The 26,454-nt window shown below is 40.0% G+C and overlaps 4 protein-coding genes across 10 annotated transcripts in view; 3 read left to right on the forward strand and 1 right to left on the reverse strand.

Annotated features, from left to right (window-relative positions):
* The first annotated feature begins 50 nt into the window (after positions 1-50).
* golga3 (golgin A3) lies at positions 51-10,795 on the forward strand. 2 transcript variants are annotated; one of them, XM_033972814.2, is made up of 24 exons: positions 51-113; positions 902-1,146; positions 1,677-1,943; positions 2,571-2,683; positions 2,775-3,496; positions 3,685-3,793; positions 3,882-4,188; positions 4,260-4,462; positions 4,549-4,686; positions 4,787-4,948; positions 5,029-5,397; positions 5,489-5,566; positions 5,915-6,178; positions 6,254-6,348; positions 6,525-6,741; positions 6,832-6,975; positions 7,098-7,295; positions 7,422-7,538; positions 7,664-7,803; positions 7,886-8,018; positions 8,112-8,234; positions 8,702-8,854; positions 9,060-9,223; positions 9,310-10,795. In XM_033972814.2, exons 2-24 carry the CDS (start codon positions 984-986, stop codon positions 9,497-9,499), a joined length of 4,569 nt encoding a protein of 1,522 aa, XP_033828705.1. In that variant the 5' UTR covers positions 51-113; positions 902-983; the 3' UTR covers positions 9,500-10,795. The 2 variants fall into 2 exon arrangements, with proteins under 2 accessions (XP_033828705.1, XP_033828706.1); XM_033972815.2 differs by having other exon boundaries at positions 1,677-1,817.
* A 355-nt stretch (positions 10,796-11,150) lies between these two features.
* ankle2 (ankyrin repeat and LEM domain containing 2) lies at positions 11,151-18,628 on the forward strand. Of its 3 annotated transcripts, none has more exons than XM_055224069.1 (13): positions 11,151-11,233; positions 12,897-13,377; positions 13,698-13,892; positions 13,966-14,153; positions 14,255-14,443; positions 14,516-14,638; positions 14,878-14,941; positions 15,041-15,220; positions 15,294-15,384; positions 15,471-15,661; positions 15,744-16,575; positions 16,679-16,810; positions 16,979-18,628. In XM_055224069.1, exons 2-13 carry the CDS (start codon positions 12,906-12,908, stop codon positions 17,166-17,168), a joined length of 2,847 nt encoding a protein of 948 aa, XP_055080044.1. In that variant the 5' UTR covers positions 11,151-11,233; positions 12,897-12,905; the 3' UTR covers positions 17,169-18,628. The 3 variants fall into 3 exon arrangements, with proteins under 3 accessions (XP_055080044.1, XP_055080045.1, XP_055080043.1); XM_055224070.1 differs by lacking the exon at positions 11,151-11,233 and adding an exon at positions 11,966-12,089 and having other exon boundaries at positions 13,969-14,153; XM_055224068.1 differs by lacking the exon at positions 11,151-11,233 and adding an exon at positions 11,967-12,089.
* Positions 18,514-22,373, reverse strand: pgam5 (PGAM family member 5, serine/threonine protein phosphatase, mitochondrial). 2 transcript variants are annotated; one of them, XM_033972820.2, is made up of 6 exons: positions 21,894-22,373; positions 21,306-21,478; positions 20,965-21,090; positions 20,787-20,875; positions 19,714-19,847; positions 18,514-19,076 (listed from the first exon to the last, which is right to left on the reverse strand). In XM_033972820.2, exons 1-6 carry the CDS (start codon positions 22,124-22,126, stop codon positions 18,926-18,928), a joined length of 906 nt encoding a protein of 301 aa, XP_033828711.1. In that variant the 5' UTR covers positions 22,127-22,373; the 3' UTR covers positions 18,514-18,925. The 2 variants fall into 2 exon arrangements, with proteins under 2 accessions (XP_033828711.1, XP_033828712.1); XM_033972821.2 differs by having other exon boundaries at positions 19,714-19,844; positions 21,894-22,260.
* A 696-nt stretch (positions 22,374-23,069) lies between these two features.
* Positions 23,070-26,454, forward strand: part of zdhhc8b (zinc finger DHHC-type palmitoyltransferase 8b) — a 58,367-nt gene continuing 54,982 nt past the window's right edge. For 2 of the 3 annotated variants that reach the window (XM_033972990.2, XM_055224066.1), the window contains exon 1: positions 23,070-23,473. In XM_033972990.2, coding sequence (XP_033828881.1) covers positions 23,370-23,473 — 104 coding nt within the window. In that variant the 5' untranslated portion in view covers positions 23,070-23,369. The remainder of the gene's footprint in view (positions 23,474-26,454) is intronic. The other variant, XM_033972991.2, reaches the window with a different exon arrangement.

Raw genomic sequence — 26,454 nt, forward strand, 5'->3', positions numbered from 1 at the left:
AGACACAGTATGAAAAGACTATATGGAACCCTGTGAGATGCTTGTTTCCCATACGACAGAAAAAAGGACCGGAACCCAAACAGCCACGTAGTAAAAGGCGAAGCTCGACAAAGGTTTGTTAGATTGTGTTTTAAAACGTCTAACGCGTCTGTCATGCTCGGGATTGCACATGATCACTGAAATCTCTTTCAGTAGATGCATATTATGTCTTTACTTTTTTGGTAGAACGTAAATTTGCAGGGATTTGTGCAATTAAAGCTGGCAACCTAGCACGTTAAGCTAACATAGGATCATCGTAAACATTCGTAGCTAGCTGTCAGCTAACATCACAGGACATTAAAATGCATAAAAAATACAAGTGTACACTCACGATACAGTCTTCAAAAATACCCAGCTTCCTGCATTTCCATGTGTCTATTACAGTTGTATAGTTAATATTATTATGATGTACCATTAAAATGTTACAATTCATCGTTCGTAGTCATCACCATATACCAGTGAGAATGTAAAGTAATTGTTATATTTAGTTAGCTGTGTCTTGTTGCTGCGCCTGTCAACACGTAAATGTTTGTTTGCCTGGGTACCGGACACTGCAGACTAATACGACTGATCAGCAGTTTTGGGCGATCGCAAATGCCGCCCTAATCTTTCCTTTTCAATGTTCAAAGGGACCAAGTTAAACATATACGACAGTTTATATAGTAAAGTGGCATTTGTTCTTCAAATAAATGCACGCGCCTATATTCACTTCCGCTAAGCTTGTTGGCCTTTGAGACTTGCTCCTTAAATTAAACAAACAGGCGTTACAGAGAGGACCTGCGAGTTAAGAGGTTAGCGGGTTGTTGTAAGGAGCTGAAATAATGGAACACAGTGAAGAAGCATGTTTTTTTTCCCTTGACAGACGTCCTGCCCACAGCTGACCCACCCACTGAGATGCCTCTGTGAGAGTTTCTTTCCAAAGAGTCATTGGCAGGATTTTACCAATGGAAACCATGGAAACAGTGAAGACTGACAAATATGAAGAGCTGCAACTGAAGAGCACCGTCATTTCTGTACCGCAAGCTATGGATCAGACAGAAGCTGAAACAACATCACAGTTTATCCAAGCAGAACAAGGAAAAACCCCCAATGGGAATCTGCCTAATGGTGAGTGCTTGTTGGATATGACTCTTTTGTAAACTCTTAGCATTTATTGTTTAGTTGCTATATATTAAACTGTACCATTTAATTTAAGCTGTTTATGTGTTTATATAATTCTGTATGTAAAATGTCAGAATTATTGTGCAATTTACCATGTTCAGTGTACATAATCCATTGAACTGGTTGTTTTGATGTTTAATGAATGTCCTGCTTGATAGTCACTTCTAAAACTGAAAAAAATTAAAAACGAGTTGTTTGAATAAATAACTGTTACTGTTACTGACTTGCATATTTTCAGTGGCAGTTAATTTAGTGCTAAAACTAGAAAATATGCCATTTCATATTTTACAAAGTTATCATAGTAAGTACCACATGGCTTCCATTCATTTTTTCCCTTAGTCTTATCACCTGCTTCTTGTAGCGTTTAAAAATACTGTCACTACAATTGTTCAACCTGTTTGTCCAGTTGATTTGCATTTTCACTTTCACGTTTAGCTCGCCCCTTAGGGCTCTATCTCATCTGTCTGTACTTTCAGGTCCTGTCAGTTCAGATGCGATGCCAAATGGAGACAGACTGGCAGAGGGCTTTGGTGTCCATATGAATGGCCCTGTGCCTCCGACAGCTTCTCCACAGAACACCAGTTCCCCGGCCAACTCCAGTCAAGAGCCCTCTCCAGGTGTGGCTGCTTTCCTACCCATGACGCTAGAGAAGTCTGAGGGAGCTAGTACTGAGCTCACAGGTCACACGGGTGATGCACTGCAGTCACTCAGACTCAGTATGCCCATGCAGGAGACTGAATTGTGTAAGCATAAACATGTGTGAAGTAAATGTCCCTCCCTTCCCGCAATTATGGTTTAATTTTTTTATCTTTCACATTACACTAAGTAGTTAGTTTTTGATTACTTTGGTGTGCTTTATTTTGAGCCATAGATTAACTGGGACCTTTTTGCAACTAACCCCACATTGCATTATTGGATTGGTACAAGTAGTAGAATATAGATTTGTGGTTTGCTTTGTTTTAAATGCATGGGTACAACATTTGTTTTAATTTAATGACCTTTGAGTGTGGATTGAGCATGGCATTTACATGCATGTGTAATGTAAGTTGTGATCATTCATACAAACCATACAGTCTTTACACAATTGTCCATGGTGAAATTCTGAGGTGTGGCAGCTCTGGTTCTGTCAAGAGAAAGCCTGACTTCTGAAATTTGAATATGTTTTGTTTCTGAGTACTGATGGAGAAATATCTCAGCCCTGTACAAGCTGCACAAAATCCAGTACAGGCATTACCATTAATGTTTGTATGAGTTTTATGAATGATCCATAAATGACGTTTTTGATGACAAACCCTAACACACATATAGATTAATTTTCAAATTTGCTTGCTTGTTGATTTCCTACTATAATAACTATAATTTTATATCAGCCAATAAGAAACCCTCACTGGAGATGGAAAATGAAGAAAAGATCCGTTATGAAGCTCGCAGACGTCTGGAGGAGCAGCTCAAACAGTACAGAATGCAGAGACATAAGGAGAGGGTAAGCAGTCAGTCAGTTTTATATTTACAATCTCCAACAGTAAAAAATGTACACAAATAACCTTAATCTTTATCTTTGTTTTTGTCCCTAGTCTCGTCGCACCAATCCTAAGAATAGGCCCTTCAGCACATTGGATCCTGAACTAATGCTGCATCCTGAAGCCCTGCCCCGGGCCAGCACTGTTGCCATGACCACAGAGTATTCTTTCCTGAGAACTAGTGTCCCTCGTGGTCCCAAACTGGGCAGTCTGGGTATCCCTCCTCCCAAAGAGAAGAAATCCAGATCTCCTCGCCCAAATAAAATCCATTCTTTAGCTGACTATAAGACTCCAGAGAATGATGGAGGTGGCGGAACGGGCAGTGGTGCCAGGACAGCAGATAGCAGTGTGGGGTCACTTCAAACCAGTATTAGTTCAGTGTCAACAGTGTCGGAGGTGAACATTATATCGGAGCGGATCATTAGTGAAGTAGATGGACAACTTGGTGCTTCTCCTCTGCCCACTGATAATGTCTCAGAGATTGATGGGAGTGAGTCTGGGACTAGGCCAGGGAATGATGGGAATGACAGTGACAGTTCATCCTACAGCAGTGTGTCAACTAGAGGCACCTATGGCATGCTCGCGGCTGCAGTGGACAGACAACAGGGGCCCTATACAGTGGAGGGGAGGCAGATCGCTGCAGAGGCCATGGGTCAGTTCCCCTCACTTAAAGAGGTGCTACAAGCTGCAAGTGAAGAGCAGCATCTGCTAGAGCTTGAGCAAGATCGGGAAAGTACAGCTGAGCCACGGAGCCGCAGGGACAGCTTCTCAAGCAGGTATTTTACAATATATATGGATTGATATATTGTATATTTTATCGCTTTGGATTAATTTGCAGGACTAGCACAGAAACATAGACATTACTGTCATTCATTCACATTTAAATGCCACCAAAACACCTTAAACGATCATCTACGTAACGTAGTATGTTAATGCTAAATTTGATATATCTTACACTTTTCAGTATTTCTATGGAGAGCTCTGTAATGGGGCATGATGAAATGCTACAAGTTCTAAAAGAGAAACTGAGGCTTGAGGGCCAACTGGAGTCATTGTCATCTGAGGCCCATCAGGTATATCAGCATTCAAATTTTGGCGGCACAAATCTACTCTCAGAAATAATGTAAACTCATTGCTAATGTGAACTGGTCTCTTCCCAAGGCTCTCAAAGAAAAGACAGAACTCCAGGCCCAGCTTGCTACGGTTAATGCGCAATTACATGCCAAAAGTGAGGAGGCTCAGGTCAGTCAGCAGAAGCAGAGTACCCTCACTAAAGAGGTGGGCTCCCTGAAAGAGAACTGCAGCCAGCTGGAGAAGGCCATGGTGGAACTACAGGGACATTTAGAGGGCAAGAATGCCAGTCTGGCATCTTTGAGCAATGACCTGCAAGTGGCTGAAGACCAGTACAACAGACTGATGGGAAAAATTGAAGAGATGCAACAAACAGTAACATCAAGGGATAGCACTGGTATGATTCAAAATTATGCTTTGTACACAATGTTTTAACTATAATGCTTATGTTTTATGTGACTATTGCAGTTCATGAGTTGCGTCAACAGATGGGTGGTCTGCAGGCCCAACTTCAGCAGGTGCAGCTGGAGCGCAACACCTTACAGAGCCGTCTCAAAACCTCTCAGGCTGAAATAGACTCCCTGCAACAAGTCAGGCAGTGGTATCAGCAGCAGCTCGCTATAGCCCAGGAGGCAAGAGTACGGCTGCAAAGTGAGATGGCAAACATGCAGGTGAAGGTCATGAGTTATTTAGAAATGCCAGTTTTTAATTTTTTTAAAGTATTTATACATTTTGGTTTATCTGTTTTGTTTAAAAGGCAGGGCAGATGACTCAGTCTGGGGTGCTTGAACATCTGAAACTGGAGAATGTGACATTGTCCCACCAACTGAGTGAGACTCAACATCGCTCCATCAAAGAAAAGGAGCGCATTGCTGTTCAGCTGCAGAGCATTGAGGTCTGTTGTTTGCTGCTGTCACTTAAATACAAATCTGAAAAAAGAGTAGATTTAAAATGCATGTACACAAACATACAATTGTTTTGTTTTTTTGGTAAAGGTTGACATGCTGACCCAAGAAGCTGCATATAAGCAGATCCAGGATGCAAAGACAATGGTGGAGGATGACCTGCAGCACAAACTGGAGGAGTTTGAAGCAGAACGAGAGGAATTACTGAAATTGGCCAACACAGCCAGCACATTGGAAAGAGAACTAGAACAGGTATAATTTGCGGTTTCAAATAACATAATATTAGAATAACCATTATAATTAAAAGTATTATTTTGTTATTGTATTTGTAGGTGAAGCTAACTCTATCCCAGAAGGATGTGCAGCTACAGTCACTTCAAAAGGAACATCTGGAGCTAATGCGGCAGCTCACCACGACTCAGGAGAACCTACAAACCAAAGAGCAGTTCATTAACCAGCTGGAGGCCCGCTACCTGGAGCTGGAAGCACAGCTGGCTGAACTGCAGACAGAGAGCAATGCTAAGGACGACAATATTCAGTTTCTCCAAAATGAGAAGATAGTTCTTGAGGTGGCTTTGCAGGCTGCGCGAGTCGACAAGAGTCAGCTCGATGAAGGGGCAGAAAAACTTGGAGAAGAGGTTCTTGTGGCCTCAGACATCTTGGACCAGCTCAGACAAGAAGTCCAAGTCAAAACCAGCCAGGTATGCAAAAAAGCCTACAGTTTTTACTCCATCCATACTTAACCATCAAAAAATATCGTGATCTGGAATCATATGTAACATATGTTTTTAGATTGAAACTCTACAACAGGAAAATAACTCTTTGAAGAAGCAAGCTCAGAAATTAAAAGAGCAGTTCATGCAACAAAAGGTAACAATTTTCTTCCAAGTATTATTATGAAATTAACTGCAATACAGTGATGCTGTGCTGTTACCGTGGGAGTTCTATTGTGTAGACTGTGGCCTGTCATCTCCAAAAGTGATGTACTGAAAAAGGGCTTTTTGCACCAACGTGCTGTCAGAAAGTGGGTGGATTTTGATGACAAGGCCACAATATGTGAACTGCCATGTTTTGTATAGTTTTGTATGCTGGCTGATTTGATTGTGAAAACCAAAAGTTGTGCTAAACAAATAGTACATTTAATAGGTTAAGCCTTACCATTTTAACTTGTTAAAATTTTGTCCTCTTGTATCTGAATTGTGTCTCCAATATTTCTAGGTAATGGTTGAAGCCTACCGTCGGGACACGAGCTCCAAAGACCAGCTCATCAGTGAACTCAAGTCCACCAAAAAGCGTCTCTTGTCGGAGATGAAGGATCTCAAAGAGGAGCTGCAGCGTGTCCAGGAGGAGAAGCAGAGGGCAGAGATGGAGCAGAACCGGCTGCAAAAGGAGGTGGTCCGAGTTCAAGAGCAAATGACCAACATGGAGGCCCATCTGGGAGCCATTCAGAAAGAACGAGACGAGCTAGAAAATCAAGTGCAGGTATAGTTCAAAACCTTTACAAGTCAACCTGTGTAAAGTCAAAAAGTTAAAATATTAATTTTTATTTCATTGTAGTCTTTACAGTTTGATCGAAGTCAGCTTGCATCAGTGACAGAGGAAAACGAGGGCCTGAGAAGACAGGTGGAGCAGATGGAAGCTGAGGCCAAAAAGTGAGTCATGTTTTCAATATGAGAGAAATTCAACACAAGCCAAAAGGAATGACTTGGACTGTGGTGAATAAGCGTGTTTAGAAAGGTGTATGTATATAGATTATATGGCAATTGGCTGTGGCTTCAAATGCACACATACATTTGTCCTTTGTTAACACATCTACCTTTTGAAATAGGGCCATCTCTGAGCAGAAAGTGCGCATGAAGCGGCTGGGCACCGACTTGACCAGTGCTCAGAAGGAGATGAAAGCCAAACACAAGGCCTATGAAAACGCTGTGGGCATCCTGAGCAGAAGACTTCAAGAAGCTCTCACAGAAAAAGAGACGGCTGAGGCAGAGCTGGTCAAACTAAAAGCGCAAGTTTCAGACGGAGGAAACAGTCAGGCTTTGCAGGTAATTTACAAATGCCTATATTGTATCTTGTGTATTGTATATCTGTATAAGTTCAATTTGGGCAAATAGTAACGATTTCTTGGCCTTCAGGAAAAGATTGAAGCTCTCCAGGCTGAGCTAAAAGCTGTGAACAATAGCAAGTCTATGTTGGAGAAAGAGCTGCAAGAAGTGATCACCCTCACCTCTACAGAGTTGGAGGAATACCAGGAGAAAGTACTTGAATTGGAAGATGAGGTGAGCCATCTGGCATTTATATTTATTATATTGACAAACATATTGTGTTATTCATTTTTATAATTTTGAGAGGTGAAAATTTGATTTACACTTGGGATTACATGAGTGATTGCTTGCCATAGCTTCAAGAGTCAAGATGTTTCAAGAAAAGGATCCGGAAATTAGAAGATGCCAATAAAAAACTAGCTTTAGAGTTGGAACATGAAAAAGGGAAATTGACTGGATTGGCACAGTCCCATAATGCCTTGCGGGAACATTCCAACATTTTGGAAACTGCGCTAGCGAAACGAGAAGCAGATCTAGTACAACTAAACTTACAGGTATGCCCTTGTTGTGTCTTTTATCTCTTTGATTGTATGTGATCATTTTGCGTTACCTATACATATTGTCTTTATGAATAACTGCTGTAAGACTGTAATTAGACTCATTGTGTGTTTCAATTGAAGGTTCAAGCTGTTTTAAAACGTAAAGAAGAGGAGGATCAGCAGATGAGGCAGGTGGTGCAGACACTTCAACTTGCATTGGAAAAAGAAAAATCCAAAGTGAATGATCTCAAAGAACAGGTTTGTGCCTCTCGTGCAATTAATGTAACGATACATCTAATTTTGAAATGTATCTTTTGTTTAAAAAAAAAAATCCAATGGAAAGAAATAGCATTTTTCTGTATAATACTGTAATTGTTCTTCAGGTGGCAGCAGCAAAAGCAGAAGCGGCTCATAATAGAAGGCATTACAGGGCGGCCATGTTGGAACTGTCAGAAATCAAGAAAGAGCTACAGGCCAAAGAAGATTTGGTCAAAGTCCTGCAAAATGAAGCCCAAAAATTACAGTATGGACACATTTATATTTTGTTACCACATACTTCATATTGGATAAGCGAAATGTATTTGATTACTGTCCCTATTTTGCAGGGCTCAGGATGAACAACATGCTCAGGAGGTTTCGAAGTTTCAGGAAGACTTGGCTGAGGCTCAGTCACAGATTCAGATTCTCCAGAAACGTCTAGATGAGGAACTGGCAAAACAACCCCTCACAAACCAAGAAGTAAGTAACTTTGTACCTAGCTTTTTACATTAAACAAGGCGGATATTTGTGTTACGGGGCATTTTTATTTATTTTATCATTCTTCTCTCTCAGGTTGAAGATTTGAAATGGGAGGTGGAGCAAAAACAGAGAGAGATTGAGGCTCAGAAACAGCAGGTCGAAATGATGGAACAGTGCCATCAAAGAGAGCTGGAAAATCTACAGGCCGCACTGCATGTATGTACTGCACATAATATTAGTGAATGTATACATGTTAACAATTACACATAAATTGAGTCATATTAAAATGCAACAAATTACCCAAACATTTTTGTCACTTTTTCGTAAGGCCCCATTAGGATATAATAAAAGAATTATGACTTTGCCATTGCCAAAAAAGGTGATCTATGCTTAGAGATACTTCATTTACATATATCAACATATTGCCTGATTAACCAGAGCAGATATGTGTAGAGTCTGCACAAGATTTTAAGTGCCCTTATTTTTCTGGACATTTTGAAATGAGACCAAAATGAGAACTTGAATTGTAGTACCGCAAAGAGGGCCATTGTACACCCAGTGATGATGCCAGTTTTATATTTTGATCCACTGATGCTACATACAGTAGTTTACAGTAAAAGTGTCTGTATCTTTGTTGAGACTTGCTATGCTTCATGTCTAACTAATAGTTGTCTTTGTGACAGAGCATAAAAGTGGAGCTTGAAACTGTTCAGGAAGATCTAAGCAGTGCCAGAAAAGACAAGTTTATGCTTCAGGCCAAAGTGGGAGAGCTGAGAAACAGCATGAAGACTCTGCTCCTGCAAAACCAGCAACTCAAACAGAATCGTATGAGAAAGGTAAGACAATAATATGGACTCTAGATCACTGTGCACCAGTTTTTGCACGGACATACAGTGGTGTATAATATACTATACTATTATTAAACAGGTAAGAAAACTATATTGTGGATAAAATATCTTGTTTTGTCATGGGAAATCCAAATGGATGCTGAACCAGTACTTAATGGTAATAGCCTTTTTTTGTTGTTTGTTGTTGTACCAGCGCATTGAGCTGAAGAGTGAAGGAAACCCTTCTAACCCAGTGACACCAGTCAAAATCCCAGACTGTCCTGTACCTGCTTCTCTCCTGGACGAACTACTGAAGCCATCCACCTCTGTTAACAAAGAGCCACTCAACAACCTGCACAACTGTCTACGGCAACTCAAGTAAGATTCTGATCAAATTGCTGTTATTTTAGGCATGATATATTGGCAGAAATGATTATCATTGTTACTATACCTGGTGCTTTTAGGGAGGAGATGGACAGCCTTCAAAGACAGATGGAGGAGCACACAGTAACTGTTCATGAGTCGATAAACTCGTGGCCAAACAATGAGGATGGACAACCTCAGCTCGCGATTCAGAAAAATGGCTCTAAATCTTCACCACTCAACAATATGCTGGTAGATAATAATAATGATGCAGAACCACAACAATCCTAATAAAATATTTATCTCAGGCTGAAAGAGGGAGAGTGGAGTTTTATCCACAAGGCACTTTGAGCTCTGTATTCTCTTTACTTGCTGCCAACATTTGGCAATTTCCCATCAGCACAGGGGTGCTTTCTGACATTAATACTTTCTACACCATAGCTTTATACTTTCTTCGCTGGTTGTTTATATTTTTGTTAAATATTTGAGATTTATTTATTTGAAGTTTCAAATATATTTCAAGAAAACCCCTTATCACAGTTTTCTTATAACACAAAATGTTTAGATTTTTCTGAACTGGGTCACTAAAAAGCATTTACTGACATGTGTAGTGACAAATGTCCCAACCCAATTACTTTCCTCAACAAAGTTTACGTCTGAAATTGTTCTTCCAGGTTGCCTGTGTCTGTACATGAGGAATCACTCATTTATCTCTAAACTACAAGTTTTAAATTAAATACTTTTTAATAATCTCAGTTATGTATTAAGATTGCTCCAGCATGAATCGCAGTTATCAATACCTTTAATAGCCTTAAAAGCAATGACTAGGGACTAGGGTGGTGTCTGACTACTCTCTTATTTCTGCTTATTCCCATGTTACTGTTTAGAAGAGTTCATAGCAATGATCATTAATAATACTGCACATTTGTGGACATTTAAGGACAAGGACACTGTACAATGAGACAGATATGTTACTACTACTACTACTACTACTATTGTGCAATCAGACTTGACATTTTCTGGTTACAATAAGTATATACTGTATTTATGTAAGGCTACTCCTCAGACACACAGTTTGATGTGTGGCTGAGTTAAGGACTAAGTTAATGGTTTCCAGAAGTTAATATATAAATATGCTTCCCTTTGTATTATTGTGTGTTCATAATAACTGTTAATTAATGATGTATAAATTGTCAAAATAAGCAACTAAATGAAATGGTCAATTGATTCTGGTACAGTAGTTACTCAAATTGGAATTTCCTTTGCTCTCAATACAACTGTTATGCAGCCACACCCTTGCCGTTTGCTTGATAAAGAAATCTAAACCTTTATGTATTTTAAAAGGGACATTTTGCGAAAATTGAATGGGCTATTAATTAATCCATACAAATTTTTCCTTTGGACTCACACTTTGAGTCATTGTATTTTTGGTACTATACGTAATAACAATTTGGGACATTTTTACTCTGTTCTTTAACTGTTGTATCTGCAGTTCCTCTCATTTGGGATTCAGTCATTCCATTGTTTTAACATTTGTGTTTGGAGATGTGACTGTGTTTATCATAAAGTTGCACTATTCATCTGAAATGTCTTGTCATTTATTGCATGTCAATAACAGTTTAATATGTTATTCATATTAATGAAACACATGAGAAGACTGTAGACAAGTCAAACTTTAAAATCTGTGTTCACGGCATAGATTGTGTGCTTGTGTCCAAATATAGGCCTACTTTGGAATATAACTCATTGGATTTATGAATCTTCACAATAAAATGTAAAAAGACTTAAAATATAATGACTTAGAATATTTGACTGTGAATATCGATACTACATGCATAATTGATACACTAACCCACTGAAAACGTATTTGTGCATAGACTGTATTTACTTCAAAGTGGCTTTTAATTGAAATTATTTTTACTAAGGCATTTACTCGGACGGTACAGGGTCCTTGGTCGCTGCATTTTGAAACCGTCGCGGTGTGACACCTAGCAGCAGCCGCCGGGGAGAGTGGAGGAGGTGGAGGTAATATTTTAATCTCTTAATTTGTCTTTGTTATTTATATAAACACTGGGCATTGTTAAATCAATTGCCAATTAATCCGGTTATTAATTATTTGTATTAGAGTGCTTGGATCCACCGGAGACTTGATTAGCCTTGCTTTGCTGAGTGGTTGGCTAGTGTTAACGTTAGCATTGTAGACAGCTAATGGTAAATAAACATGCATTTCTAAACTGTCACTGGGTTTATACATGTGGCTTAATCCATTTTGCTTTTCTATAATTTGATGTTAAGTATCTTAGTTAAACAAATAACAAATTCATGGTCCTTCGTTTGGGCTTGTCCGAGTGCATATCGTAATGTCCAAGGTGGCCTATATGAAAAGATCAGATAACGTGTGATGCTTTTAATCCACCCGAAGACCGTTAAATCATAAGCTGTTTTACAGCAGGTGTGCGTTGGTCTGAAACTAAATGGGGATATAGTTCGTTTGGGTTTGGGTTTTGTTTCCCTGAAATTAGTCACGTTTGCTGGATGAGCTCTGGATGCTGCTTTGATGTTTCGTTAGAAATTGGTAACGTTACATTTAATTTAATCTAACCGCCACTGCTGAAGATACACTAAACAACGTAACCGAAAGAGCAAAATGTTCAAATCAATGACAGACCTGGCGTATACCTGGCCCGACGTTGTAAAATTTCCTACAGTACTTCAAAGCAGCGTGTGCCCTCCCTAGAAACTGCGCATGCGCGCAATATGTTGTAAACAATGGGGCTATTCCAGCTCGAGCCTAGCTTTTTGTCTGTCCTGCAGTTAATCTGTTATAAACTAGCATAAATTTTCAATTGATCTACTTATAATGAATATAACATGTTACATGGTGAGTACAGAAACGCAGTTTACCAGATGTCATCACGTACACCACGATTTTTGTTCGCATCATCAACACGAAGACGTATCAGTTTGTTACGTTGCAGCTCGAAAACCAACCTCGATTGACATATTTGGGCGTGACAGAATGGGAATAAAGATATTATTACCTAAACAGTTTCATGGGGTAAAGTGGTCTTATTACAGACCCCACGTTACTTCTACTGAGTCCTAATGCACTATCCAGGCATCCAGGCTGCAATCTTCCTGTTACTGCTGTTCCTGTAACGAGTCTGCTAAAGTGAAATGCCATTTAGCTAGCAAGTTAGCTGTGTTAGTTTTTGTCATACATGCTTTTATAAAAAGGTATTTTTAATATGATTCCTTTCTCATGATAAACGACTATCTATCTATCTGCGTGCGTGTGCATGTTGGTGAGGAATATTTTTCATATTTTGGGAACTAAAATCTGTACTCATTTAATTCATGGGGACCTGCCTCCTTTATGAGGTACATTATTAGATTTATTAGACAGCATGACTTAAAATCATGGGTTAGGGTTTAGGTTAAGGTTAGTTAAATGTGTGGGTAAGTTTTGACTATAATGAGTAAATAAATGTACTTGGTGTCCCCAAAAGGTTAAAGCCATGTAAAGCCATCATGAGTGAGTGACCTAATCACAATCAGACACAACGTTTGTTTAATCATGTTACCCAAACCAATGTTATTGGAGTATGTGGAGTATGTATTATCTTGATTTTGCTTCATCTGTTTATGTATTACTATTGTTTACCTTGTGTCCTACTTTGTGCTGTAGGGCTGAAGCATGGAAGCTGTTTTGAGCAGGCTGAAGGAGCTGAGTGCTGATGAACTGCGAGAAGAATTTGCTCGGGCCAACCTCAAGTGTGGCCCCATCACGGCTACAACCCGGGCCATATTTGAGAGGAAGCTAGCTCGAGCCCTTGCAGGTCCAGAGACCAGCGAGTCTGATGCAGGCACAGCATCAGCTGAAATCTCCAGCAATGCCACTAAACATGCCACACCTGTGCCAAGTGCCACTGCAGCAGCTACACCTACAATAAGCAGCAGCACAAGTGAGGCTGCTCAAGAAGACCTGGACTTTGGCTATGGTGTGGGTCTGAACCCACCAGAAGAAGAGGAGATCTCTGTGAACTCAAACAGCTTAGATGTGTTTCAGTCAAAGTCTCTGTGTGAAACTCCATCCCGGCCTGCACAAACATCCCCAACATGCTTTTATGGGGTATGCCCACCATGGGAGGATGTTTTAACTAGAAATGGTAAGTAAGGTTTTTGTTTTTTGTGTGTTATATAGTAATAGTAGTTTTAAATTACTGCTAGATATAACTCATTTAGATAAATCTTATTTAATTGTATCAAATGCAAGGTTGTATGTTTTATTCACAAGTGGAATTTCAATATACCAAAACAGTATTGATTTACCATATTTTAGCAATGATGTTACAATATGTGAAAATTTTATATCAAAGTCTGACTCTGCTGAACCTGTGACAGAAAAGACATATGCAACATTTTGTGTTTAATGTTTGCAAACTAGGAGGCAAAATGAAAACCTTACAGTTTGTTTTTGGATCTATAGAAAGAGCACATGTATACACTGACAAGAAGGAAGCACTTCAAGCTGTTAAATTGATGAAGGGGGCCCGCTTTAAGGCATTTCCTAATCGTGAAGATGCTGAAAAATTTGCAAAGGGCATTTGTGACTACTACCCTTCTCCAAGCAAATCCACACCATGTGTCTCACCTGTAAAACCAGGAGTGACTCTTGGTAAAGGTGGGTGCCATTTAGTAGTATTATATGACAAGTGAGAATATCCTAATGTGAACTTTGACTATTTGGTCCACAGCAGACACCATGGAGGTTGATACTATCAACCGGGAAAAGGCCAATAGTTATAAGAGCCCTCGCACACAAGATCTGACAGCCAAATTAAGGAAGGCTGTGGAGAAGGGTGATGAAACTGCCTTTAGTGAGTTAGTCTGGAGCAACCCCCGCTATCTGATTGGTTCGGGGGATAATCCTACTATTGTGCAGGTAACAAATATATATTTGAAACAGTTCTAATCATTTACGATAGTTTGTTGGATTATGTTTGGTTTATAGTTGGAGTTCTATTCCTTGTTTTGTCTATTTAGGAGGGTTGCCGGTACAATGTAATGCACGTCGCAGCAAAGGAAAACCAGGCAGGCATCAGTCAGCTGCTCTTGGACATTTTGGAGAACCCAGAGTTCATGCGCCTTATGTACCCAGATGACCAGGATGCAATGCTACAGAAACGTATCTGCTACATTGTAGATCTATACCTCAATACTCCTGATAAAGCTGTGAGTTTTATGACAATGTATTTTAAGAGAATCATTTCCAAGGGCTGAATTGAAAGTAATCCCTTTTTTTAGGGTTTTGAAACTCCCCTTCACTTTGCCTGTAAATTTGGGTGCCCAGAGGTTGTCAATGTTCTGTGTTCGCACCCTGACATTGATAAAAACTGCAAAAACAAGGATGGACAGAGGCCGTGTGATGTGAGTATGGGACATGCGACATGCAGCACAAACTTGTTCTTGTTTGTACTTGTCCACTTGTAGCCATGACCTTTCCATTTGCTATTCAAATCTCTGGCCACAACTCCACATTGAAAGTTAAAATTAGATGCACATGAGCTAATTTCTTCCCCTGTGGATTCTCAGTAATGCTTAATTCAGCAACAGTTGTGCTGTATTAAGTCTATTAATAATAATGATTGTTTCATCTTTTTCTGTAGGTTATTTGTAGCCGAAAAAATAAAACACAGGAGATTAAACAGAAGATTATTGATTATTTGGAAGGTAATTCTACTTTATACAGATTATCAAATGACAATGTCTTGTTTCTTAAACGTTCCGTTGACTTTCACTTTTATTAACGCTGGCTGTCAAATCTTTCAGATCGCTGCTATATTCCTTTGCTGAGGGCAGCAGATAACACATCTCAGCCTATTATTGGTACTCCTTGGTCACCTGAGTCATCGGAAAGTCTCTCTTTGATCCAGCGACACATGAGAAGTCCAATGGATCCAATGATGACTGTAACAGCCTTTGCTGGACCACTGAGTCCCTCTAAGGCAAGTCTTTAAAAGTTAAGTATGAGGCAAAACTCCAAAACAGGTAATTTACAGACAACATTTCTTCCTGCAGGCAGATGACTTCAGACGGTCTTGGAAAACACCTCCTCGAGAACGTGTGGACATCCTCAAGTCTGACCCAGAACGTGGAGCAGAGAAAGTGGGCAGGTACACTCCAACGTTCCTGAGCATATTAGAACTATGGCTACCATTTCAACTCAAATCAGTTGGTTATTAAGTTATTTTCTTTACAGAGACCTGGCTCATGAAATGGGCCACCCCTGGACTGAGTACTGGGACTTTCTGGACAGTTTTGTGGATTTGTCATCAGCTGAAGGTTTACGTAAACTTGAAGAATACTTGGGCAAAAAGGACTTTAGCTCTCGGGTTTATGAGGAGGCTGGGGAAAATGAGACCTGTAATAGATTTAGGACGCCTTCTCCAGGTACAGTACATGCATGTGTTTTACCACATCTGGGTCAGACTGTAATGTCAATTTAGACTTAAGACTTCTATTATTGTTTCAGGTAAACTCAAGAAGTTTTGTAACTCTATCTCTGTGGGCGCTTTTCTGGATGAAGGTGACGACATCAGCCTTGAAGAGATAAAAAATCGTCAGAATGCAGCACTTACCAGCATCACCTCATCTGCTGCAGCCAAAGATGGGCTCAAGGGTGCAGTGGGAGGCCTAGACTTCCACATCCTACCCAGACCAGATCTGATTGAGACAGCAGCTGAGCAGGACATGCTGTGCCGCTGTGATGACGGTCTTCTGTCGCCCAGCACTGTCTGTAAAAACGGGGCATGCTCCTCCTCCAGAGATAGGACTCATAATGGAGATAAAGCCTCCCAGCGAACCTCCCCGTCCTCCTCTTGTCTCCTGTCCCCGGTCTCAAACCTGATGGTAGAGTTTGAACGTATGTCACTCCAGGAGCCTATAGACTCCTCCTCGGGCTGCAGGGAGAGGAGAAGCAGTGGAGGCAGGAGCAGAGATTCACACAGTTTCTCCTCTGCAGAGCTGAGCTCTGGGTTGCACCGTCTCTGTCTCAGTCCCAAACAGGACAGTGAAGCTGCAGAGGGGCCCAGCTGGAGCACTGAGGCAGGGGCTGAGGAGCGGCGCAGTAGTGGCAGCTCAGAGGAGTACTTTGAGGCAGAGGAGAGCTTGGATTTGCTGGGCAGGACTAGGGGGTCTTTTTCAGGGGTACGCAATTTATGCGCAAGATCAAAATCATGGGACCATGGAGGGAGGGACCTGAGTAGCTCTGGTTCCTCCAGCTCCTCGTACAAGTCTTTAGACAATTCCCATGAATTCTTACCACGAACGCCACCACCCATAAGAAAAGGACTTTTTATTGAAGGGTAAGATGCACCTTTGCCTTATCTGTTAATAATTACATGCACTTATTTGGTAAATCACAAAGTTTTTCTATAAAATATACTGAATATATTTGAAATTCTTTAGAAATTCACCTACGAAGTTGGATAGTCAAGTTTTGTCAGCCATTGAAGGCCTAGACATTGATTCTCAGAAGTACCCCAGCATTCAAAAATGGAAGAGCACAATGAAGTTATTTTCTACATCAGACATGCAGAGGTAACAGTCACAAAACTGAACATGTAAAACATGCAAATATTTCTTTATTAAGGTCTTTATTTTTAATAGTTTTGAACCTATTTGGCAGTTGAATGAATAATTGTAATGTACATTTAGGCTGTTCAAAAATAAAATGTTTTCCTCTCCTGCTCCTGGTGTATTTTGCAGGTGGCCTAGTCCCGCTGTGGTTAAATCGCGACTCAGGATGCCCCAAACCCCCGGCTCTCCAGTGAGCGGCCTGATGTCTCCAGCTCGGCACGCTGCCTCACCAGACTTCAGCCCTAGCCGCTACAGCCCTGCCAATGCTAGCTACATTCAGAGAATCCGCCTCAAGCACTTAAACGACCCATTGGTATAACTCCTGCCAACCGGTGTGGTCATGCCCTGCTTTTCCTCCAGTTACAAATTCAGCTGCACCAGTGGCTCTGACAGTTGGAGCTCACAAATCTAACAAAAATATGCACAAATGTCTTGAAATTTTGTACTAAAGCTAATGTGTACTAGGTGAAATGGGAATCCTCCTTGCGTTGGGTTGTGATGTTCTCAATATAAAAGGAAAAAAAAGATCTGTATGTACGGTAAGGGTGTGGATGTGTTTAAGTTGACAGTAATCTTGTTGAAAGTGAGGAGCACCTGTATCATAGCTTGAGTCAGCTCTTTGAATATTGTGATAAAAAGGAACACTCCCCAAAGTAATGTCACTAAAATGTTAGTGTGAAGTCCTCAAGAGGTTTATGACACTGATGCATCTTTTAAAAAATCAAATGTTAATATTTAAAAAAATATTTTTTGTATGTTGGTCAGTAGCACAAAATGTTTTATATAAGTGGTGTAAAACCGACTGCCATTTTTTAAGTTCTCCTCAGTTCAGAAATTGCCTTAATTTTCTGAGATGGGTCACGTCTCATCGGTTTGACACAAAAACTTGGAGGTGACCAGTCATTGATTAGATCTGTGACAGTAGATTATGGCAAACCTCAAAAACAGACTGAGCTCTTCCATGTTTTTATTTTGGTATTCAATAAATGTATACATTTACATATTTTCTCAGTGATTCCAGGACATGTTGACTTCTGTTTTCTGCCACTACTGATGGCCTTAGATGTGCAATTCCTTCTCCTTTTAATTGTATATTTATTGGTCAGGAGCCCAAAATATACAACTGAACATGGCACATTAATGTCATTTTAAGTTTCATGGAAAACCTTTAAACTTTCAAAATGTTAACACTGTTCTAATTGCAACATTATGTATGTATTAAATTTCAAGAGCCATTTAAAATGGGTCACATTTTTGTCAGTATGAGTTTTAGCTGAAATTGCCTTAAATACATCAAAAGTGGTGATACAGGTTAATAGTACTAATGGTACCGAACTAATTATGGTAGTCATTTGATTTAGTTTATTTTTTTTTACATTGTTAAAAAACAAATAATTGACTTAATATGTTTGGGTTGTTAGCTTAATTATTTGTTTCTTTCCCCCATACAGCCATTATTGGGGCTAGGTAGTACAAAAAAAAACAATTAAATCTTCAGTTTTTCACTCTGGTCAGGTTACAAAACAGCTGTTTTGAATGTAAATTTGTGAACTAAACTTATCTGAGAGCTCTAATCTTCACTGAAATGATTGTAATGTCAACCTTCATTCTGGTCTATGAATGTTCATGAATGTGGAAAATGCACCTAAAAACGTCAAACATGCTTCTTGTGCTTTTCTCATTTTGTGCTTTATTAAAGGGTAATTCATGGTGTATTCTTTCTGTACGTCTGGACATCATTTTCTTTCAACTGATTAATAAAACATCACTCCTACTTTACTCTGATGCGTGTGTTGTTTTAATACAAAAATTCAACAATGTTTATTTTAATACACAATAAGTAAACAATTTTGTCACAACTTGTGTAAACCAAAGTTTGTTTTTGCAATACCACATGTTTTGGTTCTCTTAAAAAATCTGTAAAAACTTTACATTCAAGAGGACAGCTTTTTTGAACATTGCTGGCATATGGCACACGTCGACCACCACACCACAGGAGTGAAGACATGATGGTTGTTTTAAATTACAAAATAAAACATTTTCAAGACACTTAAGGAGGAAATTTTCATTAAAAAATTAGGTCCGAGTAAGTTTGTCCGGCGGCATAAACCCTGAGTCTCCTAGAGTCCGCAGGGCCACTCTTCCGCTGGGACGAATAGTCAGCCATGTTATACTGCCATTGTTCAGGCCCATCCTCAGCCAGCCCTCAGGAGGAAACTGAAGTGCCCTAAGATGGCAAAAGAAGGAATAGAAGTTCACTTTCTATAGGTTAGATATTAATTACGGCTAAATGTTATTACGGTAAATACTTAAATAATGCGTTAGTCTCCATAACCACTAAAAACAAATCTGAGAAACAAGTACTGGTACTAGAAAAAGCAACACATCAAAGCACATTGCATTTGGCCAGTGTATTCTTGATGGAAAACCTTTCCATCAGAACTCACATTAACATTTATCCAGAAATTTGAGTGAGTTTTAGTGGCATGTCTATAAAACGTTTCTAAAACTGTTGCAGGGTGTAGTCAGCCTTCTTCTAATCAAATTTTCCCACCTTTTTGCCTCATTTGTGGACTACACTGGTAACCCTAACCCCCAGAGGTAAGTCCACTGGAAAACATCTAGACAATTTAGATTGGTAGTACTGGAAATCCCAAATATTCTTAACTGGTACTTGGTATAAAAAGTGTTACAACCACTGGATCAGACTACACAGAGTCGCAGTCTTTACTGTTGCTGGTTCCCCACATGTGAATCCTTGGTCTACTATTGATAGATAAGAAATGTCTGTTGTTGTCAATTTTTATAATCTTGCAATCTATTGACCTGCACGTTTTTTTCTGATGGTAATAGGCCACACAAACCTGCACACAAAATAGCGGATGACATTGGCATGACACACAATGATCTCATAGCTGTCCTCTTTCTGCTTGGGGTCAGCGCGGTGGATGTAGCGGCGAAAGGCAGCCTCAATGCGAGCTCCATCTTCATGGTACTGCTGGAGGACGGCACAGAAGATGAGAGCCAAATAAAGGCTTTCTTTTTGAACCCCAGACAGAAGCATGTAGGGCAATGAAGGCAAGTGCTTGAAAATGCCTCCAAATTATAAAAGACTGTAAAAACACAGGTTCTTGTCCAATTTAAAAATGCACTATGTAACTTTTCTGATGGAGGGTCCGCTACCTACTTGTCTCCATTGATGTTATTACATTACCAGGAATATTCCAACGTAAAACATTAAACTTATCTCCATAAGACAAGCAGGTGATGTCATCTGGATAAGTTGCGAGTCAGATCTATGGAGAAGCAGCCCACTCAGAGGGCATCTTGGGCACATGTTTTCCAATGCATTTTTTGACTACAAATAGCAAATAAACCAACCTATTCTATCCTCACCTAGAATGCAAGCCTTTCAATGCATTTTAAGAAATACCCTAAAACTGATTATATAATAGACAAGTTCAATACCATACTGTGGAACATTCCTGGTAATAAAATTACATCTCCATAGAGGCCCCTCGACCAGAAAATTACATTGTGCACCTTTAAGGTTGATCAAGAACAGAGAAATTAGCTAAATATGTCACCATGTGACATTTTCAAATTAAAAACCTGAGAAGAGTCTCGGACATTTTCCGGCCTGACAGTCTCTCAAAAATGTCATTGGTCTGTATTTAATCTCTGTTCTTCATGATGGGGAAAATGATTTGTAATTGGTGTCAGTCTAAAATATGACTCATGTTCTGTCACACCTTCATCATGCCATTTCATGCTACAAACTAAATGGGTTTTAATTTATGTTAAATACATAAATACATCCAATATAAGAACACCATTCTGAGCAATATACTAGATAGAGTTATGACATTTGCTTAAGCATCTTTGGAAGCAAACACATAGTAATGTAAATCCCTGCATATCAGAGCAATGTTCTCACCACAGCATCAGGTTTCCAGTGTGTGACAGGGGGAACTGGCTCAATAGGTGCTCCCTCTCTTAATAAATCACAGCTTACCAAGTCCACTCCTGTAGGCATAACAGAAAAAAAGGAAATTTACCTAGTTCTAATAGTGTGTATATGTGTGACTCATAACATGAATGTTTTGTGTCCAGACCTGGGAGATGTTTGCTAATTATGTTAGCTGTCTCAGTTGCTCTGGTCATACTTGAGTGAATTAGAAGATCATATTTCAGTCCTAGTGCTGCCAATCGCTGCCCTGTTAGCTCAGCCTGTTCGCGACCTTAAAAACAATATACAAAAAATATGTTAAAAACAATACTTTAATATTAGAATGCAATGTGAAGGCAATGTATCAACGCAAACATTGTGAGCGGTTCAGTGTCAACAGAGGCTAGTAACTAAGTATAGATGCACCAATACTTTTATTTTGAACTTTAAAAAAGGTTGTAGGTGATATACCTCCACCCCCTTGTATGGACATTTAAACAGCTTTACCTAAAGGAGTGAGAAACCTCTCCTTGTCGGTGATACCACTCAAGTTGTATTGGGAGTGCCTGATGAGGAGGATATTGCGTGTAGCTTTGGGTTTGCCATTTTCCTGCTCAGAGCTGGGGTATTCTGTCACACTCTCTTTCTTTCTCCCATTTACCAGTGCAGATGGGTCTCTCCTGCACAAAGTTAAAGAAGACAGGAGATTAAAGATGGCTTTGTCTCAAATGGTTAACGGGAAGAGACGAAAACTAGGTCATCAGGTTGGTTTAACGGTTGAAGTAATAACTCTTGGCACTTGACACTGCTGTCAAGTTATAAGCAATTGGCCACAAAATGAGACAATTTTTTCAACTTGAATTATTTTGATTTCAGTTTGACATTCATTTTTTTGAATTACATTGTGATGTGTGAGCTACAGTCTCCAAGTAAGTATTTTCCCTTCTAGATCAATAGATGTCAAATGCTAAATCAACTTGATGTAAATAGTCATTCATATTAATACATGGTTCCGTAATCACCACATAGGCTGACTAGATAATAGCAATACAAATAGCAGAGTACAGTGATCTAACTATGCAAGACACCACATACTTATCCCAGTTAAAATCCCAGGCGTGTCCGGAGGAAGCAGGCGTGTGGCTTACAGGGGTCCACGCCGGCTGCGCAGCTTTAATCACGGTAAATCTCGACCAGCGACTCGTCCCATCTCCCGGTTGTCCTCCTCCAAAATACCCGTGTGAGTCTGCAGCAGCAGCGGCAGCAATAACCACCGCTGATCCTCCGGCCAGACCACAGAGAAGTTTCACAGTCCGTCTGTAAGCCATAATGAACACAGCAAATACAGACCACTGCGGCTAGCTAATTAGCCACACTATTAAACAAATATTATGCACAAACAGCACTAAATAGCTGATGTTTTTGTTCCTGTAGTCTGTTGATGTTATTTCGTAGTCGGGTTCAAAGATTCACTGCTCGATATTCGCACAGAACGACTCCTGAGAGGCGTCTGACGTTTAGAAACTAAAAATACATCCCGTGTGCCGCTAGCGGCTAATCTGAGCTGCTTCCTACAAACACTACGGTGGCCGATAAGCAACAAAATAGTCACTTTTCAAAATGTGAACACTTGGAGGCGCTCCAACATCATCCAAGATTATTGCACGCTTCAGAATCAATTTAGCCAATCATTTTATTATCCAGGGTATTTTAAAGATGCATTTTGTACTTTTTTCTGGTGAAAGGTCCGCCACCTTGTCTCTATTGCTTTGTCTGAAAGGTTCCACAGTATGACATTAAACGTATCTGTCTTGCATCATTAAATTACTTTACCACACGCTTTAAACAAACTTTATAAAGACGAACAGGGCATAGAGGGACTAGCTAGTAACAACTAAATTACACTGGTCAATAAAACCATCCTCTCCTCAGAACTGACCTGTAACTTGGCCAGGTGGCAAGACTCCATGGAGACAGACATGATAAATGCCATACTGTGGAACCTGCCAGGCAAAGCAATAACGTTTGAGACAAGCAGGTGGCGGGAACCCTCCACCAAAAGTTACATAGTGTACCTTTACAGAGAGAGGGGAGGGCTATTATATTTTGCATCTAGGTTGTTAATTGGGACAATTAAAGCTTTAATTGCTTAGATGTTTGGAGCTGCTTTTGCCTGGGACATGGCACTGTTGCTTATGCACAGTGCAACCATCCTTCAAGGAGCCGTGGTGAATGATTAGTCCAAAGCCTAGTGCCACTAGTGCCACTGCTACTGACACATGCAGCAGGCTTTGCGGTGGTGGCTCCACCTTTTTGAGCGGTTCAGTGACCTCACTAGTGGGCTGGTTTGGAAGGGTGGGATTTCCAGGCTTTCACAGAGCTCAATGTATTCCTGCTGCCTCTATCTTCGGATCTATGCGGCTTCACCGATAGAGGAAAAAAACGGGTCTGGCTGTTCTTCTTCCAGTCGCCGCAGATCAGGCCTGCCGCACGCGCCGCTCTACCCGAGGACCTCTTTTCTACATGAGACTGATATCGGAATAACTAACTGAGGAATGTGGAAATTACAGAATGCCCGACAGCACTGGAAAGAGATTTAAACCCACGAAATACATCCCAGTATCCACAGCTGCCACGCTTCTTGTGGGGTCGACCACTTTATTCTTCGTCTTCACGTAAGTTTGCTCCTTGTCTTTTCGCTGCTCGATTGGTTAAAATGTGTCTTATGCGTCCTCACGGTGCACAGATTTGGCATGAGAAGATCGAGACGCCAAGTTTGCATGGATAAATTTAGTCACTCAGGAGAAACATGTGATTTTAGGTTGGGAGTATTCTTGTGGTCGCGCACATAGCGGTACTATGGCCATTTGTTGCCTTCACGCTGCCCCAGACAAACCATTAGGTGCTCTAGCTGCGAGGCAAACTTCCAACATGTGAGTTTAACGAGGTTTAACTCTTGCAGGAGATTCAGTGTTACGTTTAGACCACAAGTTGATACTTTATGCATAATACATCTGCTGAGGGGTTGTTATAATTAAGGCATTTTTTCTGCTGTGTTGCATGTGTTGCAATCACAGGGTGTCTAAGTGGCGTCTTGCATGTGACAAGACAAATTCATGGGCAAGTTACATCACCTACCAGCTTTTCTCAATGCTGCTAATTCATATATGTACACCTACTGCACACAAGAATCACCTACCCTATCCTTCTTTGACAAATGGGGAAGTTTGTGCCTTCATTTTGTCCAGAAATTTGTCCTTAGACAGATAGAGCCTTGAAAGTGATGTATATGATGTGAATAATTATTGCACATATGTTTTGGTCTTGTTAAAAGGTAAATGAAACCAACAGCATGCTCAGGCAATGTGTCCCCAAGAAGCACTGAGAAGATTTGGAACCTTCGATCAAGAAATGAGACAAATCTTGACCAAAAGGCATATTTAACCATTTTTCACTGTACAAAGTCAAAGATAGCATGCACCAAACTGATCCTGTCTTGTGATAATACAATATAGTAAACTTTGTACTATTATTACCACAAAATGTTAGAAATTGTAAAATAATAATTTAATACATTTTAGTATTAAATTGTATAGTGCATCTGAACAGTTCTGACTAGCTGCCCTAAAGAGGTAGGTGTTCTATAGAAAGTACCCACTCATCCACAGCTGACATGACATTGAATCCATAGCTCTGTCTCAACGGCTAAATCACAACAAATGATTTGCACTGCGTGGACTTGCGTGGTCAGGTGACTCAGACTGAAGCTAACATATGGCTGTGGGTTGCTTTCGTAGGCTGCTTTCTAAATCTTAACTCTCCCTTAAGTTTGTTGATGAGCTTTGCATAACCAAATACCCTGATTTACCACATCCACAATAATAGTGCTCCAATTTATAGCAAGATTTGCGGTTCATGCTTAAAGGTCATTCTTTCCGACAGCAGCGTGCTTGAAATCCCATTTACTATTGTTAGTCCTTTATTTTCCGGGCTTTGTATCGTCTAATCTCTGTTTTAAGGTTCATCCCCAGCAGATGGTTCAAGGTTGGGGATTAGGACTCCGTATTCTACATCGTTTCAGTAAAAAAAATTGCCCAAAGGATTGAGTCATGTATAATGGAGCCCCCCAGGGAGGAGTGCACGTCCAAACTAGGCCATCTCCCATCATAAACCCTGTCCATTATTATGATTTCATGCTGGATTTAAAGAAGATAGCTCCAAAAATATGACATAGTTTAGATATATTGGATGTGTTTAAATTGAAATGTTGAGGTGCTTTTAAATTAATTGATTTAAAGTTCTTGGGTCAATGATGTTTAATCTATATATCTTTGTACTATAGACATTTTACATTTTAAGATGCAGTAGTTTTATATAAGTTAATACTCCTAATGAACCGACGTGTTTTTTAAGGCAAGTTGGCTTTGCCCTGCTAACAATGCGTAGTTTATACCCTATTACAATTATCTCATCAAAAAGTATAATGACACTTTATATATAGAATTAAAAAGTAATATAAAACTAATAAAAGGATAAAATTAAATTTAAATCACAGAATCTGCCCTGGTTTTGTCATGGTCAAAGTTTTTGGGCATGGCAGGCGACCGTTGACAGTGGGCAGTTCTGTGTAATATGGGCTTTAGCGCCAGGCAGCCCATGTTGGCAAAAGTACAATGTTCATAGTGTTAGTGTGTTTGGCCGTTTGGCCAACCGACTCCTGACAGTTTGTGTTTCCCACAGAGATAGAATTAGACCACATTAGAAGAGAATTATTTATATCTCTGCTGCCTGACTGCAACTACTCGAACACAACAGAACAGACAGTGGGTAAATTGTGCCTTTTTATACGCTTCAGTTCAGCCATCATAATTTTAGCCTTGATTTATAATATTATTGCGTTCAACCTGGGCTAATCCCAAACCGGCATCACAGTTTTCAAGATATTTTTAAAATAAGGTTCACACTTAATCCAGAGTTAAGTTAAACCAGGTCTAAAGAGGACAGACTGTGGCTCAGTGGTTACAGGACTCATCCACCAGCCCAAAGCTTGGACGATTGTCCGTAGGCAAGCCACTTCACCCACCTTGCCTTGTATGAAAGTGGTGTGTGCATGGCTGGAGGGGCCAATGGTGCAGATTAGCAGCCTAGCCTTCTATCAGCCTACCCCAGGGCAGCTGTGACTACCACAGAGTGTGGACTAAATGAATAATGCACTGTAAAGCGACTTGGGTGTCTTGAAAGGTGCTATATAAATCCAAGGCATTATTATTATTTATCATTAAAAACATATCAAAATTTGAATAACTTAAAACTAATTGTGCACTAAATAGGACTAAGCCAGGTATAAACAAGGTCCAGTTCATTATAGATTATAGTCTGACATTATTGACCTGCATCTGGTTTAAATCAAACCTGTTTTAAATAGGGTCTGGACAGTACCTGTCCAGTACTAAACCATAACAATGTACCTAAACCAGGAGCACCAGAGCAGGTCATTTATCTGTTTACAACTAGATTATATTTTATTGCACCATTATATTTACACCGCTGCCCTTAAAAATCTCTTTAGTAATACCTCAACTGAATAACCTTTACTTTAGGAGCTAAATATGCCTGGTGGTTTCACATCACTCATACCAAACCTATTAAATCCTCT

Source organism: Periophthalmus magnuspinnatus, chromosome 9 (assembly GCF_009829125.3).
Source record: "Periophthalmus magnuspinnatus isolate fPerMag1 chromosome 9, fPerMag1.2.pri, whole genome shotgun sequence".
NCBI lineage: Eukaryota > Metazoa > Chordata > Actinopteri > Gobiiformes > Gobiidae > Periophthalmus > Periophthalmus magnuspinnatus.

Excerpts from the sequence above, each read along its gene's own strand:
- pgam5 (XM_033972820.2), bottom strand. The coding sequence starts at position 22,126 with ATGGCTTACAGACGGACTGTGAAACTTCTCTGTGGTCTGGCCGGAGGA. Across the intron at positions 21,479-21,893 it reads TGGGATTTTAACTGGGATAA|GAGAGACCCATCTGCACTGG; the intron begins GTATGTGGTGTC and ends AACTTTGTGCAG. Across the intron at positions 20,876-20,964 it reads AATTAGCAAACATCTCCCAG|GAGTGGACTTGGTAAGCTGT; the intron begins GTCTGGACACAA and ends TTATGCCTACAG.
- ankle2 (XM_055224069.1), top strand. The coding sequence starts at position 12,906 with ATGGAAGCTGTTTTGAGCAGGCTGAAGGAGCTGAGTGCTGATGAACTG. Across the intron at positions 15,221-15,293 it reads ACTGAGTCCCTCTAAGGCAA|ATGACTTCAGACGGTCTTGG; the intron begins GTCTTTAAAAGT and ends TCCTGCAGGCAG. Across the intron at positions 16,576-16,678 it reads AAAGGACTTTTTATTGAAGG|AAATTCACCTACGAAGTTGG; the intron begins GTAAGATGCACC and ends GAAATTCTTTAG.
- golga3 (XM_033972814.2), top strand. The coding sequence starts at position 984 with ATGGAAACCATGGAAACAGTGAAGACTGACAAATATGAAGAGCTGCAA. Across the intron at positions 8,855-9,059 it reads AACAGAATCGTATGAGAAAG|CGCATTGAGCTGAAGAGTGA; the intron begins GTAAGACAATAA and ends TTGTTGTACCAG. Across the intron at positions 9,224-9,309 it reads AACTGTCTACGGCAACTCAA|GGAGGAGATGGACAGCCTTC; the intron begins GTAAGATTCTGA and ends TGGTGCTTTTAG.